Source organism: Nicrophorus vespilloides, unplaced genomic scaffold (genome assembly GCF_001412225.1).
Source record: "Nicrophorus vespilloides isolate i.1.1-1 unplaced genomic scaffold, Nicve_v1.0, whole genome shotgun sequence".
In the NCBI taxonomy this organism is placed as follows: Eukaryota; Metazoa; Arthropoda; class Insecta; order Coleoptera; family Silphidae; genus Nicrophorus; species Nicrophorus vespilloides.
Window position 1 is genome coordinate 32,573 of NW_017098967.1, and position 18,741 is coordinate 51,313.

General features: G+C 33.9%; 3 protein-coding genes across 3 annotated transcripts; all 3 read right to left on the bottom strand.

The window, feature by feature from the left end:
* Nucleotides 1-511: 511 nt before the first annotated feature.
* LOC108563709 (clustered mitochondria protein homolog) lies at nt 512-7,927 on the bottom strand. The gene is made up of 17 exons (XM_017922463.1): nt 7,580-7,927; nt 6,781-6,834; nt 6,566-6,726; nt 5,510-5,825; nt 4,957-5,224; nt 4,666-4,895; nt 4,273-4,604; nt 4,005-4,217; nt 3,772-3,946; nt 3,354-3,713; nt 3,089-3,294; nt 2,821-3,027; nt 2,632-2,730; nt 1,962-2,573; nt 1,771-1,896; nt 1,095-1,519; nt 512-1,020 (listed from the first exon to the last, which is right to left on the bottom strand). The coding sequence occupies exons 1-17, from the start codon at nt 7,680-7,682 to the stop codon at nt 912-914; spliced, it is 3,996 nt and encodes a 1,331-aa protein (XP_017777952.1). The 5' UTR covers nt 7,683-7,927; the 3' UTR covers nt 512-911.
* A 5,164-nt stretch (nt 7,928-13,091) lies between these two features.
* Nucleotides 13,092-15,112, bottom strand: LOC108563704 (odorant receptor 30a-like). The gene is made up of 5 exons (XM_017922457.1): nt 14,346-15,112; nt 14,193-14,292; nt 14,033-14,134; nt 13,205-13,360; nt 13,092-13,145 (listed from the first exon to the last, which is right to left on the bottom strand). Exons 1-5 carry the CDS (start codon nt 15,110-15,112, stop codon nt 13,092-13,094), a joined length of 1,179 nt encoding a protein of 392 aa, XP_017777946.1.
* A 1,856-nt stretch (nt 15,113-16,968) lies between these two features.
* LOC108563705 (odorant receptor 4-like) lies at nt 16,969-18,735 on the bottom strand. Its single transcript, XM_017922458.1, has 4 exons — nt 17,968-18,735; nt 17,561-17,662; nt 17,077-17,232; nt 16,969-17,022 (listed from the first exon to the last, which is right to left on the bottom strand). The coding sequence occupies exons 1-4, from the start codon at nt 18,733-18,735 to the stop codon at nt 16,969-16,971; spliced, it is 1,080 nt and encodes a 359-aa protein (XP_017777947.1).
* Between the last annotated feature and the right edge of the window lie 6 nt (nt 18,736-18,741).

Genomic DNA, 18,741 nt, shown 5'->3' on the forward strand with positions numbered 1-18,741 from the left:
TTGTCCTGTCCTGTTGCCGCCTTCATGCATGACGTTTTACAGAACTCGGTAAATATAATGCAGTGGTATGATCATTTATTACGACGAAAGTAATGCAGTATAAAATAGTTTGATTTGTGTGATGTATTTATTTTTATTATAATATACTTATTTGATTCAATTACTCTTAATAACGGATCATCACTTATGTAATACGTTAAATAAGTTTATACGTTGGATCATATGTTATTGAATAGGTAAAATGAACATAATTGAACTATACGCTTTATTTAACAAAAAGAAAAGTTACAAAAAAAAAACATTTTTTTACTATCATACGAAATTGTACCAATATGTAAAATTGTGTGAGGTACAACTTTTTGTATACATATAAAACTTCTTTTCCAATCTTTTCATTTACTCATAGAGACAATTTACACAAATATGACACGCATGCATGTTCGATGCTTTAACAAAAAAAAAAAACAAAAAATCAACAATCTGAGAAATCAACAAACAACGTTTTCAATTAATATAAACTCTTTGGCTGGGTACAATGGGCTGCTATAATGGTTATGTAATTAAATCTAGCTGTACAATTGCACTCAAAACAATAATATATATATAAAAAATATAAAATCACCTGACAAATTAATTGGGGGAGTAAAAATATTAATCTGACTAGGTTCGGATTGTAATCATATTCATGTAAACCGTCACGTCCAAGGAAATAAAAAACGGTTCCAATTAGACTCAATGGTAAAGTTATGAAATGGGTAAAAGAAGAGAATACGAGGAACAAAGAAGTTTACGACACTCTCACTAAGAATTATACTACCAAGTACTAACGATTTATCCAAATGCTCACTTTTCAAAAGAAAGATATATCAAACATTTAGAGAACTGATCTAAATATAATGGTATATATTTAACTATCCTTCGATCGCCTTACTCTTATCCTCCTCCTCTTCTATGGGACTGCTACTCTCTCCATTTTGCTGCTTTTCGATTTCTTTCTTGAAATTTTCAATATCCTCTTGGCTAAATAACAAACACAATGAAAACAACATAAGTATTTTAAGAATATCTCTTCAATTTTAAAACAATCGCCTTACCTGATTTGTACAAATAGAATACCGTTGATCAAATTCAACATATCCAAGACTGATCCCATCGAAGGTGGTTGAATCTGGATTGGTGGCAGCGAGGCCCCATTTTTACCGGTGTAAATTTCGTTCATCTTCTTCTGTAGCACAACCGCTTGATGGGTTAAATGCTTCAAACATTCAGATGACTCTTTAGTTTTTTCGTGGTTATCGCCCAGCTGCTGCTTGTAAATAGTGTATGCTTCCTTCTCGTGGATAAGGGCAGCCCTGAAATTTCCTATGCAGCTCTGAGTCCTGGCAACTAAATGGTAACTGACAGCTACTTTTAGCGACTTGGCACCGTAATATTTAATGTTTAATTCGAGAGCTTTTTCCAAGAACCGTAACGACAACTCATATTCCCCAACGGCGTGTAAAATTAAACTAATATTACTCTGTAAAAAATACAAAAACCTAATTATTACGTAATTTATTATGATCACTAAAAAGTTTTCTTCATTTTTAAGATTGAATATAAAATATTGTAAGAACAGTTAATTTAAAAAAAAATCGATACTAAGTTAAAATTTAAAATGGGGCCAATAAAAATTGTGAAATAAATAATAATTTACATATGTTCCAATATGTAAATGTTAACAGTAAATAACGCGTGTGTACTAAGATAAAGTAAAAAAGTTTTACTTACATCAAGTAAGGCAACTTCTGGGTGGTTCTCTCCACAAACGATTAAAGCCAAGTAGCGAGCTCTGTACAACAATTTCAATGCAGTACTGACTTGTCCATTGGCAAAACAATAAAGAGCCAGATGAGCCTATAATGTAGAATAAGAAAATGATAAGTACCGATTGAGTGACAGCATTTGCTAGATAAACGTACATATTCTGTAATTGTATAGGGGTGATCGATGCCATTCACGCGTTCCGACATCAGAACAGCCTTCTGCTGGTAAGCCATAGCCTCGGCATGGTCATTCATAATGTAATTCAGCCTGGCGATCATCCTCAAACACTGTGCAATCTCAGGATGCATGGCGCCGTAAACATTATTCAACAAATTTAACGCCTCGTTGATCAGCTCATATCCATCTTTCAAATATCCCGCTTGGATTTTGCTCTGACCGGTTGTGTAGAAATTGTAGGCATCGGTGGCTCTAGGATTGATGTGCTTAACGATCGGGAAAATATTCAAGATGTCCTCCTCGTAGAAAATTAACTTGTTCTTGGTCTCAAAACTGTAATCGCGCAGCAATATTTGTAGGCCTGTCTTCAGACAGAACGAACGCAACAGCGACACCTTCTGCAGGGAGTATGTTTCCATCGTAGAATCGATATCGTGCGACGACAGTTCAAAATCAAAATACGACTTCAATTCTTGTTTCAGCTGATTCCATAAGGATTTAGGTGTAAGACTGGCCCATTCGTTGCTGTCTACGCAAACCAATGGATTGCTTCGGCCCTTGCGCTTGTTCCTCTTACGGTTGTTCTTGTGCTAAAACGGACAATGTAAACATAGACGAACATGCTAAACCAAAACAAAATAGTTTTACCTCATCTACTCCCTGCATAGTGTTATTTATACTTCCTGAATATAAGAAACAATTCAAGAAGTGAGCTACAGCTACTGAAAGGTTCATCATTTCTGTGCCCTAAAAATAGAAAAATGAAATATATTAATAATTGTAATGTTCTCTCCATATCAATTAGGTATCAAATACAATTAATGTAACAAAAATTACCTGTAAATAAATAGTGAAAATATGTTTGGCAGATCTAAGGATAATTTCGGCAACTGCGATACTGTACAAATATTCCAGCTGCTTAACTTTTCCTAACAAATTGCAGACTTTGCCCAAATATCTGATGTTGATTCCTCTGTTATGCAAAGCCTCAGATAATGTGAATCCATCCATAGGAGCCGACGAGTGGTCCAGACAATCACGGATCTGTGAAATATAAACACTTTTAATTGAAGGCTACAGCATTCAATTTATAAATGAGACTTACGAAAGTAGGAATTTGTACTGTTAAAAGAAAATCTGCTGCCTCCTTTACGAGTTGCCTCTGTTTAGACAACGGTGGGTCAATTTCTTCGCAATGACGAATTCCAGGAGAGTACACGTCCGGATTGAATCTAATGTCGAATTCTGTGTCTTTCAAAGAACCTACGGCCATAGAAGCAGTTTTGACGATGTCCTTTGTACTTTCTTCGACTACGAAACAAACAATTAATAATAATAAATTCAATGATAGTCGCGGAAAATATAATTACGTTCAATCTTATTGCCATCAGTAATACTTTCAACCATCTTCTTAGCTTCCTCCGTCTCCAGTTGCTTTCCATTACTCTCTTCGCTCTTCTCCTTATTATCTTCAGTCACTTCAACTTTACTCTCAGTCTTTTCTTTGTCGCTGTTCTCCTTCTCTCCGTCCTCTTTGATCGCCTTGTCTTTGTTCTCTTCATTTTTACGCATATTCAATTGCTGCAAATGGTAAGCTGCATATTTGATAAACATCATGTAGCGTGAATCTACAAAACTGTCGATGAGTTCTTGTCTTAAACAACACAATTTATGTTTGTGTTCTATTGGGAAACCCAACATCTTTACTTCTTTGGACAACTCCTCATCCACTGTCAAAATAAAAATACATTATATATACATAACCATGTAGCAATTAGCAATTCTTACATTTTAAGAAATTCACATCTGGTGGGAACGTACGCAGAAGATCAAGAATATAGTGACGACCATCGTTACCAATAATACCTTTACATTCGACACTAGAGCAGAGTTCAACCGATTCATCCTTGTCATTTAAAACGTGGTGCGGAAGAATCTTTAGTTGCTGACCAGCTTTGTTTAACTGAAATAAATTAGTATAAATAATAAGACAAGAAAGAATATTGTGAATAATATCATACAAGGTCCAAGTATTTGGGATGTGTGAGAACAGTCTTTCCAAAATCAATGGATCCATAGACGACGGATTGCTCCTGTTCTCTTTCCAAAATACCTGGAATAATCGACTGTGCAGTGACTCTGTATCCTCTGTAATCAATGACTACTGTTCCTAAAGTATACAATCCTGGCAGATCCACTGCACTGTATACTCGTACACCTTGCAGGTCATTTCTCTACAAGAATGTTTGTGTTAGCAATCAGTTTATGTGTCGAGCATAATTAACATACTGGTGCTACAAAAGCTGCAGCATCTCCACCTAATTCCTTGTAGTGATCACGCACATCGAACCCAAGTGAGAAGAATATGTTGTTCCAAATGAACATTTGCATCTTGGCCTCCTCACCGGGGTTTATTGCCATGACGTTGCCATCGATAACAGCCATAGCACCACGAGTGGCGGCTGCCACGAAGTCGCTATGCACCTTGAAAATGGCACGCTCACGAAGAAGTCGCTCCGGTAATGTTTTCCTCGGAAGTTCGCGAGTAGTCTGTAGTTCTTCATTCCAATCGCGAGTTTGCCCGGGAATATGTTCCTCGTAACCAAGCTTAGATGAAAAAGCTAGTAAAAATAATATTTGATTTAATAATGGTCTCTTTTCAATAAATAATTAGTATCTCACTGTCTTCAGCTCTAATAGCGTCAACGGTATGGTCCATAGTTGGAGCAGTCCATGCGTATAATTGATACGGGGTGGCGACCCTCTCAAACGGATGCCGCTGATTCCTTTTCTTTTGTAAAATGGCAAAATGTCTTTTGAACAGCGGAGAGATTTGGTTCAACAGTTCAATCAAAGAATGGCACAGATGACTAGGGGATGATGGTTTCGGATTGAAATCTTCTTCGGAAGACCTGAAATTTAAAGATTAAATTGAGCAATCAACGAAATGTTCCCCAACGACGGTTCACTTACTGGTTGATATAAAAACCTCTCGAACAAGCGGATATGTGATAATGTTTATCTTCAAGAGTGACAACGTAAAGGTACATGAGATCGCCATGTATCTTGCGGTTACCAGGTGGTGGATTCCATGCGGACGTTGTCAATACTTTTACGCAGTGAGGAACCTTTTGGTCTTTGTTTTGAGGCTGGAGGGCACTCAATGGACGTTCCTTACCTTCCGGCATGATATAATCTGGCGGCGTGCAATCGACACTTTCTGGTCTCATTTTCTTCTTCTCTGCAATTATAATGTATAAATGTAACAATATATTTGCTTCAAAAGGTTAACAATAAGAAAGAAAGCATACTATTTTTTTCATCTCTGTTGAAGTTTTCATTAATAATAAATACAGATATTCTTTATATTCTAGGTTACTATTAGGAAACAAACAAATCGCATTTATTTCCAAACGAGTTTAAGTAAATGCAAAAATGTCGCAAAACGTGCGACTAAATTTAGTCTACAAAACAGTATAATCATTATTTATGATATAATGAAATAGAGCCATATTATTCAACTTACCTAAAATATCTCCTTGTGTGACAGTATTTAAGAAACTGAGAGAATTGCACTCTACTCCATTGTACGCGTCAGCCGGGTCCAAAGATTTCAGCAAATCTCTCACATGTCTGACATGAATCCTGGCCTCCCGCATCGTGTAGGGCTCTTCAACTACTTTGATGACTGATCCTTCTTTGAGTCCCTCAATGTTCTTGAGTTCTGCAAAGTTATCCAAAGTATTGCCATCCAACTGCAATGAAAAGCATGTCCTATGGCATGTATCCTCCCTGTCCATCAATAGTTGATGAATTTCTTGAACCAACTCCATACTAGAAACCTGGATATAAAGAACGACATAGACATAGATATCTAATAATTTAACATTTTATGAGTATATACGAACATTCGTAAGCTATCAAATATCAAGTACCTGACTTGAAAGTGCCAAAAAGTTCAATATTACGTGAAATACGTTACTTTAAATTCATTAAAGACATTTACAAACATCATACTTAAATGTGTGTAAGTTATTTAACAATTTGTTTACTTCAAAACGTATGGCGTCATGGAATAAATAAATACAAGTTGCAAAGATTTTAATAGTGGTATTAACTATTATATATAAACATAAAAACTCATTTCCAATATTTTTAGTGCAGTCATTTGTTAAGCAAAACAATACTCCGTTTGTAAGCTTATTAATTTGAGTAATAAATACTCACTGATTGTTGATTATATCATTTTTCCGTAATTGTTTTTTAGGTTTCAGATATTGATATTTATTTACTTATGCAACTAGCACAAGTTATTAAATATAATCATCCATTTGACAATGAGTAAGTATATTTACTCAATTGAAATATAAGTCCTTAACCCTTCGCGACTATTTTTTTTTTAATTTTGAGACAACCTATTTTCAGTGGGTCTGTCAATAACACATGTATACAGAATCCGAATTTCTATTTCGTGGAAGAGCACGTGGTGTCTATAGTGTTAAAACAGTAGAACACATGCGAAGTTCCAAATAGTAAGAGATGTTAATGTTTCGTGAAACATATTTTGTAACTTAGAATATACCTGAATATCGAATGGCTCGGCACCGGGACTAACGATTTTCACAGAAAAACCAATATCCTGGATAAACACGACTTCGTGCTTGTTTTTTCCTTCGCCTTCGCCATCTCCTTCGGTGCTCTCGTCCTTCTCCTTTTCTTCAGCATCATTAGAAACCTTGTTTTCTGATAAGGTAAAACAATGAAATATGTATAAAATATAAAGTGCTGATTTTTAACCTTTTTCGTTTTCCTGATGTCCATTCATTTTAGTTTCTGTCTGTTGCTTAATGTCTGCAATATAATAGTAATTAATTTATTATTATAAAATAATGAAGTTAATGTTTTTTTAATTTCAGTGTTGTTTGTAGTAATTACTATTGGCATCAAATGTAATTTAAATTGTAGCTGAAGACAACTATGAATATAAGATTTCTCAATCAAGAATAATGAAAGCAAGTAAATAGTATAAGAGAATTAAATGAAATTAGATAGTAGTGTGTTAGCTGATAATATGCTCTACTCAACTGACTTAATATGATACATCCTATAAGAATTTACATAATATTCAAATAGAGGTCTAAGGTTCAAAGATAATGTTTGTAATTGGAAAAAGTCGGCTGCAGCAGCGGTAGCGGCCGGCCGATTAAGGATTTTGGGGAGAAGGAAGAAAAAGGGAAAAGGTCCACGCCCAGAAGGTAAAAATAAACGGCAAAGGGAATGGCTGGACGATGCTGAGAGTAAATTTAAATCGGGTATACATTTCGGCATTTCAATTGCAGGTTATTCCCGTTCCCCGCTGATGATGCGGGGTGTTACATAATGCAAGGTCGGCGGCGGTCGGACGGTCTGTAGAAAAAGCGCCAGGCCCCACCGAAAGGGCCGCCTTGTCCTTGCCGCTCCGTACAGCTTCATTTTATTCCTTTTTCACACGAATCCTCTCGTAAAACAGAATAGGGATAAGGAGGAACAGGAAGGAACTGAATTAAGGAGACTAGAGCGGCTTTGAAAGATTGCTATTGGCTCCCTCCGAACTGACCTGCATCCTGATCGGCCTTCTTAATGTCGTCCTTATCATCACCGACCAAATTCCTCGATTCGCCTCTCGTCTCCTGCTCGCAATTTTTCGATCCCAATGCCATTTCTGCCTGTCTACGGTGGTGCAAATCTTATCCCCACGTCCAATCTACAGCAACTCGAAATGCGACTGCCGCACGTCCAACATAAACCGCTCAACGACGCCGATTCGAACTTCTCCGACTATTGCACACAACACACCTCCAACAATAATAGCCCTTCAGTATTTTGTGTTTTATCGAAGTTTACATTCGGCCCGCGATCATTTTGTTTAGCACGTGCTCAGCTATGCTTCCCCTTCCGCGATTCCAATAAGAAGATTACTGAAGATTACTTAGACAATGCGACCAACATTGAAAATTTTATACGTTCAATTCAAATTTCTCGATTCCCGTCACATATATATATATAGGTAACTTATTAGGACATTACTTGACTTGTGTAATTTATTGCATTCTTTTGTACAAAACCTATTTTTTCAACATTTCTTATTCTATAAATGAGTATAGGCAAATTTAAGTACATGAAAGTGGAGTTACTTGCATCTAACAAGCATTTGACATTTTTGTTATGTTGGCAGTATTTTCTAATCTTTTTGAAAAGTAAATATTAAAAAAAATATAACGCCGGGTTTGTGTGATAGGTTCAAAAGTTAAGAAAAGTATGTTACGGAAATCACACTTAATTGACAATTATTATTCATTGTCTTAATCAATATGGCAAATATAATCGCTTGATACTTTTTTTGAATGCTATTTTGATTAATTGTAAATCAGAGACGGGTCTATATCGCAAGCCCGACAATCGAAAGACCGTCTATTGAAAGCCCGACGTTCGAAATCCGGAGTGTATCGAAATCTCGACGTTCGAAATCCCGACGTTCGAAATTCCGACTACCATAATCCCGACAATCAAAATCCCGACTGTATTCGGATACATTTTTTTTGTTGTAAGGTCGAAAATGCTAAGTTAAAGATAGAAAGCCACCCAAAAGTTTTCTATTTTTTCTTAGGTCTTAGAGTATCGTCCTTTATTTTTTTTTCTTTTTTTCTAAAAAATAAAACAAATATACATTTTTATTAACTAAACAAGATCTATGAAAATAGGTAATTATTAAAAAAAATATTGTCTAAAACAGAGAAATTTATTCAAAAATATGCAAGAGTTCAAGAAATGGGAAAACGACGATTAAACACGTTTTGTAATTTTAACTCTTTGAAAGGCCAGAAATTCCTAAATTTTTAGAACCAAGTTGGGCCAGAGAAAATAAAAAAAATGATATTCATAAAAAATCTATGCATTGTTTTAATTAATTTGCTGATTAGAAGGTGGTAATTCCTCTTTCCTGGACATTTTCATCAAAGAGTTAAATTCAAAAAATAATTGAAAATCCTTTAATTGTAAAATTGTCTAAGAAGTGCGACGTAAGAGTATAAGAATCGTACAATCTGGAGAACAAATTTAAATATTAAAAATATATTGATATTCGTAGTCCTAAATACTCACAGTGATCGCAATAGCATTATACATAGGACTGAATGGTCCCAACGTTATATGTAAGGCCTTCTGCGATCGCATCATGATAATTAACAAAGTTTTCTGAGTATCCACTGAAAACTCGTAGAACTAGCTCTCCCACACCGCCATGGATAAATGTTGACTCTAAACATTACATTTAATGACATGTAGTATATTTGAAATTTTATAAATTAAATTATTTTAAAAAGTAATAACTTTATACTGTTAATACTATAAAGTCGGAATTTATTTATTCTTTAAATTAATAACGGTCTAAATCAGGACTAGGGAACGTGGTGCCCGCGAAGAAATTTTAAATCTTTGAAGTGCCCACCAATTAAGGAAATATCTAAATTAAAAATTTAATCAGCAAACAGTTGTAGTTGTCAATCCACTACTTATAACAATTTTTTGGAAATCATTTTTAATAGATCGGTTCCGTGTTTGGAACTGTGTAGCAGCGAATCCCTTCTTAGATTGGCGATTTTTTTTTAAGAATCTTGATTTGCGCAATGCCGTAGACGAAGAAGGCCCAAAAGAGAATATTGATTATGCCAGTAAAGCATCCACCTACGTTGCAAGCAATTATCTGAAATCCAAGCGATACATGGTAATATTTGTAACGGTCGATGGGAAACCAAGATTTAAAGGGTGACGGTCTCTCTGGTGAGTTGGAGAACATGTGAATGAAAGGATAGATATAGAAAAATTGTACTGTCAGAAAGACGATAAACATAAAACCGTTGTTCAGCAAGTGGTTCAATTTGGCAGATTTATGGAAAATATTTTTTGTTTCGTCGTCACCGCCTTCTAATATTATGTGTTCCGTTATCCTGATCTGCTGCACAATCTTTCTTAATTGTTGCTGTACATTACCACCAACAATTTTACAATGGTTACGGTGTACAGCAACGTAACCGTTAAGTTGTTCACGATTTCGAATAGACCGGCGTCCAGATTTTGAAATAGGTCTATGTACTCGGATAAGAGAAACATCGTGAAGTAGATACAAAGTATCAGCGAGTATATTATATGCACAGCATGCAATGCTTTATTGTGCTTAAAGAATGAAGGCCACAGGCCTCCGATGGCGAGCCAGATGATGTTGTATTTCAAGTAGCAATCCTTCGCCATCTCGTTACTAATTCCCCGGATTCGGTGCATTCGTTATTTATATATTATAGATGTCGTGCAATTGTCTTGAATATTTAAGCAAATTTTTATGTAAACTTTCGATGGGCGTTTTATTTTAACTGTTAAGAAAGTGCTTCAATAAATTAAAATACACTATATACTTCTAAGAATTTCTAAACTGTTTCGATGGATATCTATCATTATATAATACCACTATAATAAAATCTTTTTCAAGCTCAAATTTTCTACTTGTTTGTTATGTAGCAAACAACTGTAACGAGAGTATTTTTACGTCTTTTTTATCGTCCCTTTTATTCACTACTATTCTATAATAAAAACATTCAGAAAATGATCTGGCGGTTAACAATATTTTAATTAGACATCGCCCATTGGCGATTATCTTTTAGTTATTGGTTATTTGTTAAATCTCAAGGGTAGATTCAGTGGATTGTGTTGCTTCAGTCGCTGTGTTGTTAGGCTATTGTCCAGAAAATTGACAGCTAGTACGTTTGTATGTCTGGCTAGTCTATTTTAGCATCGGCTACTGTTTTTCGTAATTGTTTCCTCTGCTGTTTCCATTTGAAGGTCCCCATAAATTCTCCTGTTCGTAATATACCATGGAGCACCAATGATCCTCAATAGGGTCTTCGACTGGAATCGAAGCATGGTCGCAATAGTAGATCTACTGCTGACTCCCCATAGCTGTATTCCGTATGTCCAGACAGGTTTTAAAATTACTTTATAGATCAGCAACTTGTTTTCTTTCGAAATTGGCGAGTCTTCCCGTAATAGTCTGTAGAGTTTCCTGAAATTAATTTCGAGTTATTCTCTTTTTGCTTGGATGTGATCCTTCCAGGTCAATCTTCTATCCAGATGCATACCCAGATATTTAACTTTATTAGCCGGAATTATTTTTTCCGTTAAGCGTCACTGGTGGTCAGGAGTCCTTTCTCATGATGAAGGAGACATGTACTGATTTCGATTCATTGACCTTCATGCTCCACTTTTGTAGCCATTCCTGTATTAGGTTCAGGTTTACTTGCAGGTGATGTGATGCAACTGCTGAGTCTGCATCAGATGATAATATTGCAGTATCATCAGCAAACGTTGCAGCTGTTGTTTTGTCCATTAAGGGCATATCTGCGTTACATTATATATACAGAATAGGTCATAGCACGCTACCTTGCGGTACACCTGACATCATTGGATACAATGGTAAAATCTTCTTTAATTTATAGTACAGTCGCGTGTGCTACACTTTGTCACATGCCTGCGATACACCTAAAAATGCGACTAAGCAATAGCGCTTCTCTTCCAGGTCCTGGCATATTATATCTACCATTTTATTAACTTGCTCGATGGTACCGTGTTGACAATGAAATCCAAATTGGTCATTTGGTATTTGCTCATTGTTGTTTATGACTATTTTCAGCCTATTCATTAATAATTTATCAAACACTTTTGATATTATTGGAAGTAGACTTATATGTCTATAAGATTTTAGGATGATTTGAGCTAATTTCCATTGAGGGGGAAAATGTCCAGTTCTTAGGATTGAATATATTTGGGAAGATAATTGTCAGGAAAATTATACCCTTCCTTGGTATCTTTTAAGATTTTCACTCTGATTAGATCGTATCCAGGAGTATTTTTTGGTATCTATTAATGAGTGAGAATCGCCGTTCATTTTAATCATTTTCTTGATTAACATGGGACAATTTTTACGTGTAAAAACGATTTTTTGCTTAGCACAGTAATTTCGTGGAATGTAGATTACACGGATACATTTTTTTTGTCGTGAGGTGAAAAACGCTAAGTTAAGGATAATAGAAAGCCACCCAAAAGTTTTCTAATTTTTCTTTGAGTAGACCGCGTAATATCGATTCAACTTTAATCGGGAAAGCGCTAAGCGTGGTCTTACAGTATCATCCTTAATTTTTCCTTTTTTTTTCTAAAAAATAAAAGAGATATTCATATTTATTAACAAAACAAGATCTATGAAAATAGGTAATTATTAAAAATATATTGTTTAATATAGAGAAATTTATTAAAAAATACGCTGTAGTCCATGAAATGTGAAAACGACGATTAACACGTTTTGTAATTTTATCTCTTTGAAAGGCCAGAAATTCCTAAATTTTAAAGTGGGTCCAGACAAAAAAAAAATTAAAATTTATTTGTGACAATAAAATTTGATATGAACAATAAAAATCTATGTATTATTTTAATGGTGGTAATTCCTCTTTCCTGGACATTTTCTATAAAATAAATACAGTGGTGCCTCGCATAACGAACGCCTCGCACAGCGAACGCTGCACACAACGAACTTCCTTTTCGTTCATTTCACGATTCATACAACGAACTTCGCTTCAACAACGAACTTCGCTTCACACAACGAACTTCGCTTCACACAACGAAGTCGCCCACTTCACACGATCACTGCCGATTTATTGCATCCTTCCGCGCAGGCAGTCGTTAGTCACTGAGCAGTAACTTAACTTACGCACGTGTCGCAGCAATTTCTTAAAATTAAAAAATGTGTGTTTTTTTCATTATGTTTTTAGATGTATCTAAATAAAAATAATAACAAAAAATTTATCTTTTTTTTATGTCATCTTACCATATTTTATGCTACAGAACGAATTATTTTTTTTAACATGTATTGTTATGTTTCACATAACGAACTTTTCGCATAACGAACTTGCTCCTGGAACGAATTAAGTTCGTTGTGTGAGGCACCACTGTATACAATTAAAAAGGTCCTACAATGCGTGTACTATAGCCCCTCAAAGAGTTAAACTAAAAAAATAATTGAAAATCCTTTAATTGTAAAATTGTCTAAGAAGTGCGACGTAAGAGTATGAGAATCGTACAATCTGGAGAAAAAAATTAAATATTAAGTAATATATTGATATTCGTAGTTCTAAATACTCACAGTGATCGCAATAGCATTAGACATAGGATTGAATGGTCCCAACGTTATATGTAAGGGCTTCTGCGATCGCATCATGATAATTAACAAAGTTTTCTGAGTATCCACTGAAAACTCGTAGAACTCGCTCTCCCACACCGCCATGGATAAATGTTGACTCTAAAAAGCAAAATGTGTATTATCGTGTAACGAGACCTTCATATTTAAATAACATTACATTTAATGACATGTAATATATTTGAAATTTTATAAATTAAATTAAAAAAGTAATAACATTTTAATTTTAAGTCATTTTATTGCCGGAATTTATTTATTTATTTCATAACGGTCTAAATCAGGGGTCGGCAACTTAGTGCCCACGAAGCAATTTTAAAGTGTCACACATAACATTTTTGGATGTCAGTCCACACCTTTAAAACATTTTTTTTAAGTAATTTTTAATAGATTAATTTAGATTTTAAATATATTCCAAGTAATTATAAATTAAATATTGAAATCTAATTTCATTATAATTTAGAATCATAATTTTGAATTAATGTTATATGTTAAAAAATAAATGTATAACACTTTGTATTTACGTAGGAGTATATATGCAATAATTATATTAATTATTCAATTACCAGGTATGTAAATATGAAACCGAATTTTTGTTTATTGTATGATTTGATATTCTGGTCGTTTTTCACGCAAAGTTTGCTTAAAGTCGAACATTTGTTCAGTATTAACGGTTTCGCCAGGTTTTAGCAGCTCATAATAGCAAATCACTATCTTAAAACTTTTTTGGTGGTCTTTATAAAGCACTATATACAATTATTAACGTGAAATAAATACCTCAATAATGATTTCATTGGCGTACCAATAGAAAATAAACATTTGCAGCATAACAACGAATAAATATTCCAAGGTGGTAATCTGCGAAACACTGAATCCACCCTGAAACGGAAAGTGATCACCGGTAGAAAATACAAATAGATTAAAATATAAAACTTACAATGATCATTTGAAATCCAATACAACCGAATTGCAGGGAACAGATAAAAAAATCAAGTAACATTAAGATGTTGACGGATGCATTCACATCCTTAAAATATCTAAAATAAAATATTATGGATGTATGTTTTTAATGGTTGTATATGTAATATACTTGATGATGATCTGATGTAGGCGGATGCATTTTATGACCAAGCATTTCACGCTTGAATCCAGATCGGTTCCGTGTTTGGAACTGTATTGCAGCGAATCCCTTCTCAGATTGGCGATTTTTGAGTGAAGAATCTTGATTTGCGCAATACCGTAGATGAAGAAGGCCCAAAAGAGAATATCGGTTGTGCCAGTAAAGCATCCACCTACGTTGCCAGCCATAATCTGCAATCCAAGTGATACATGGTAATATTTGTAACGGTCGAAGGGAAACCAAGATTTAAAGGGCAACGGTCTCTCTGGTGAGTTGGAGAACATGTGAACGAAAGGATATATATAGAACAGTTCTACTGTCAGAAAGTCGAGAAACATAAAACCGTTGTTCAGCAAGTGGTTCAATTTGGCAGCTTTATAGAAAATATTCTTTGCTTCCTCGTCATCGCCTTCTAATATTATGTGTTCCGTTATCCTGATCTGCTGCACAATCTTTCTTATTTTGTTGCTGTACATTACCACCAACAATTTTACCATGGTCACGGTGTATAGCAACGTGACTGTTAAGTTGTTCACGATTTCGAATAGACCGGCGTCCAGATTTTGAAATAGGTCTATGTACTCGGATAAGAGAAACATCGTGAAGTAGATACAAAGTATCAGCGAGTATATTATATGCACAGCATGCAATGCTTTATTGTGCTTAAAGAATGAAGGCCACAGGCCTCCGAAGGCGAGCCAGATGATGTTGTATTTCAAGTAGCAATCCTTCGCCATCTCGTTACTAATTCCCCGGATTCGGTGCATTCGTTATTTATATATTATAGATGTCGTGCAATTGTCTTGAATATTTAAGCAAATTTTTATGTAAACTTTCGATGGGCGTTTTATTGTAACTGTTAAGAAAGTGCTTCAATAAATTAATATACACTCGATACTTCTAAGAATTTCTAAACTGTTTCGATGGATACCTATCATTATATAATACCACTATATTAAAATCCTTTTCAAGCTCATCTTTTCTACTTGTTTGTTTTGTAACAAACAACTGTAATTTATAATCTCAAAAACTAGGTATTCATATACATTGTCATACCTCGATTAATGTTGACTCTGACAACGAGAATTTGATTTAACGAATTCCGCAATTTAACATAACGAACTTCGCATTTAACATTAAAATATATTTACCTTCATTAATCAGTTTTGTTCTGAAACGGTATTATCAAAAAAAAAGTTTTCACCTCTCAAAACGAAGTTTCGCTTAGGAATGTAATTTTGTGGATACAATTTATACAAGAATTTATACTGTAAGTACACGTTGAAATAAAAATTTAAAGACATACATAATTGTGAGAAAAAAACATCAATTTTGTTGCAAGAAAATAAATTTAGTAAGTAAAATAAACACACAGTGAAAACTATTTTTTTAACATATTATTTTTTACAAATTCATATGACTTATATATTATAATTAATATATTAAATATTCAAATAAAAATAATCACCTTTAATATAATTTAAGTGCAGAAAGATCTATGGGTAATAGCCCTTTGAATAGCAGTTGAATTGTATTTTATTTTGTAATTTATTGTTGCAATAAATATTACTACTATTATTAAAAAAAATATATATATCAGGTGTAAAAATAGCTAAGAATTAAGATAATATAAAAATAATGGATCGGAGATATATGCTGACCTATTTTGTTTTTACAATTAAAAATTTGGCAAATCCACATATTTGAAAATTAATTTCAGATTCCAAATTATCCTTTAGACCGATCAATTATTCTTGCAACGAGAAATCAATATCGACAATATCCAAAATGGGAAATCAAATTTTTTTTAACGAACATTGATATCTTCTTTTAATTGTTTCAAGTGATCCAAGTACAGTAAATTAACAACTGTTGCATTACATTTTCAAAATATCAAAAAAATATTTCGATTTAAAGCATATATAAACAAATCAATTTTGGAGTAAAATCAAAATATAGTTGATCAAACTTTAATTTCGTTTTCATATTATTAAACAAAGAATAATGATTATAAATGTAAAATAATTATATTTTGTCAAAGTTCTAATTTGAAGATGCAATTAAGAATTCAAATATTAAGTAATCATTTTATAATCAATTGATATTTAAGATATTTTTCTCGTCAATAACGTTCCTTAAAAAAATAATATTAATTCCATTATTTTAATCGAGAATTTGATAATTAATTTCCGTATTTCATTAATGCATAAGTACAATAGAATAAATTATAATATCTATATTAAATTCAGATAATCGGGATAATTTGTGGATATTAATGATTCGATTGAGAAAGGTGATTTAATTCGCGAATGTTTGTGGCGATTGTACTGTTAGTATGACATACATTAAGTAACAATATACCAATACAAAAATCACAAAACGATTAATTTTATATTCAGAATTAAAACTAGCAGACTGGCTCCATCGGATTTTAAAGATAGGGTTTTTTTAGGATATGGTTTTGATAGGCTTATGTTATTAAACCATTGAGTCAATGTGAAAAATTGATTTAGTATAATTGTTTTTCAGGCTCGTCTCCTTAATATTTTGAAATATAATACATCTTTAGAATTTGCTGTGTCTGTTGCTGCTACTATTTGTAGACTTGATTTATGAGAGCTACATACGAATACGAGACTTTAATAATCTGAAATCAAATTCACTTCAATTCGTAGTCCTCAAATGACTACTCAACACTTACTGATATAGCAGTGGTTGTTGATATGGGATAGAAGGGACCCACTTTTAGAGTTAACGGCTTCTGTGCTCTCATCATAAATATAATCAGATCCTTCTGTACATCCAGTGGAAACTCGTAAAAATCGGTGTGCCACACGGCTTCAGCAACTTTCATACTCTGAATAAAAAAAATGTACATATATTTATTGCTTAATATATATGTATATTATTTAATATAAAGTGTTTGATAAATAATCATTTTAACATACTAAGAAACAGAAGTGGGACTGTGTGGCATTCAATGATAATTAAATTTGATTCAACAGATTTAGTTGCTAACGATCTTTAAAAGAAATACAATTATAAAATGATACTAACTGAGATTATTCGAAACTTATGTGATTGTAACGAATATACTATGACAGAAATAGTGAGAAACGTAATATTGAATTGAAAAAAAAAAGAATATTTATTATTATTTAAAATATTACCATAATATGTATTACCTCTATAATAATATCGTTCGCGTACCAATAGAAAATAAACATCTGTATTAGGATCGCGAATAAATATTCAATGGCGAAGACTTGGGCAATGCTGAAATCGGTCTAAAAATTGATCAATTATTATACTCGCCACGATAATCTGTCGGAAGATAGTTTACTGTTATGATTTGAAAACAAATAAATCCAATCTGCATCGAACATAAGCCAAAATTGATTAACATCAATAGGTTGAGACTTTGGTCAAGTTCACTGAAGAAGCTGCAACATTAAATGCACTTCTGAAAAAGTCAATTTCATCAAATGAAAAAAAGTAACATATAAGGAGAAATATTCAGAGCGTACTATATATAGCAGTAAAAATCTTACCTAATCATTATTTGATAAAGATTAATAGATTTGTAGAGTACGTATTTTAGAGCTATATTTTCGTCAACGTTATTTTGTTTCGCGTATAACTTGGCGTCCTTCTTGAGATTAATCAACTTGTGCTGTACGATTCGCAATTGGCCTAAGCCGAAAATCATGAGGCTCCAAAAGAACACATCGGTTAGACTCGTGTAGCAGGCTCCAATACAACCAACTACGACTTGCATACCGAATGATATGTAGTAATATTTGAATTTGTCGAAGGGAAACCAAGAATTAAAGGGTAGCGGTCTCTCCAAGTACACCACCTGATTGTCAACGATTATGGTGTAGTTCTCCATGGGATGCAAGATGGTTTCGGCGATTGGCTTTATATAGAACGGTACAGCGCTGAAGAAGGTCAAACACAAGAAACTAATGGTTAGTTTATTATTGGATTGAATCGTGTCCAAGTAGATCTTCTTCAAGGATCTATCGACTCCATCGAGGATGATCTTCTCTGTCATACGGATTTGTTTGACGAACTTTTTGATCTGCTCGCTTCGGCAGATCATGACCTTGATGAATGTCTCGGAGAACAACAAGGACACCGTTAAATTATTGGCGATAGCGAAGTAATTGCTTTCGGCCCTGCTAAAATATATCTCGCAATGTTCGGTTATTATGAAGAGCAAGAAGCAGATGACGTTGCAGTTGCTATAGAAAGCGTGCATTTTGTTGAGGTACGTGTAGCGCTTACAATTCACCGGCCACAAACCTATAATAGCCAATGTAACCATGTTGATCTTCAAGTGCTTATCATTCTCCATACCGGA

What these genes read in the sequence shown, in the direction of transcription:
- LOC108563709 (XM_017922463.1), bottom strand. Translation starts at nt 7,682, where the DNA reads ATGGCATTGGGATCGAAAAATTGCGAGCAGGAGACGAGAGGCGAATCG. An exon ending in CACACAAGGAGATATTTTAG is followed by an intron (nt 5,225 to 5,509) that starts GTAAGTTGAATA and finishes TTATAATTGCAG; the next exon opens with AGAAGAAGAAAATGAGACCA. An exon ending in AGAGGTTTTTATATCAACCA is followed by an intron (nt 4,896 to 4,956) that starts GTAAGTGAACCG and finishes TTTAAATTTCAG; the next exon opens with GTCTTCCGAAGAAGATTTCA.
- LOC108563705 (XM_017922458.1), bottom strand. Translation starts at nt 18,735, where the DNA reads ATGGAGAATGATAAGCACTTGAAGATCAACATGGTTACATTGGCTATT. An exon ending in AAAATATAGCTCTAAAATAC is followed by an intron (nt 17,663 to 17,967) that starts GTACTCTACAAA and finishes ATCAATTTTTAG; the next exon opens with ACCGATTTCAGCATTGCCCA. An exon ending in CAACAACCACTGCTATATCA is followed by an intron (nt 17,023 to 17,076) that starts GTAAGTGTTGAG and finishes ATTTGATTTCAG; the next exon opens with ATTATTAAAGTCTCGTATTC.
- LOC108563704 (XM_017922457.1), bottom strand. Translation starts at nt 15,112, where the DNA reads ATGGCGAAGGATTGCTACTTGAAATACAACATCATCTGGCTCGCCTTC. An exon ending in CTACATCAGATCATCATCAA is followed by an intron (nt 14,293 to 14,345) that starts GTATATTACATA and finishes ATTTTATTTTAG; the next exon opens with ATATTTTAAGGATGTGAATG. An exon ending in CCAATGAAATCATTATTGAG is followed by an intron (nt 13,361 to 14,032) that starts GTATTTATTTCA and finishes TTTGCTTTTTAG; the next exon opens with AGTCAACATTTATCCATGGC.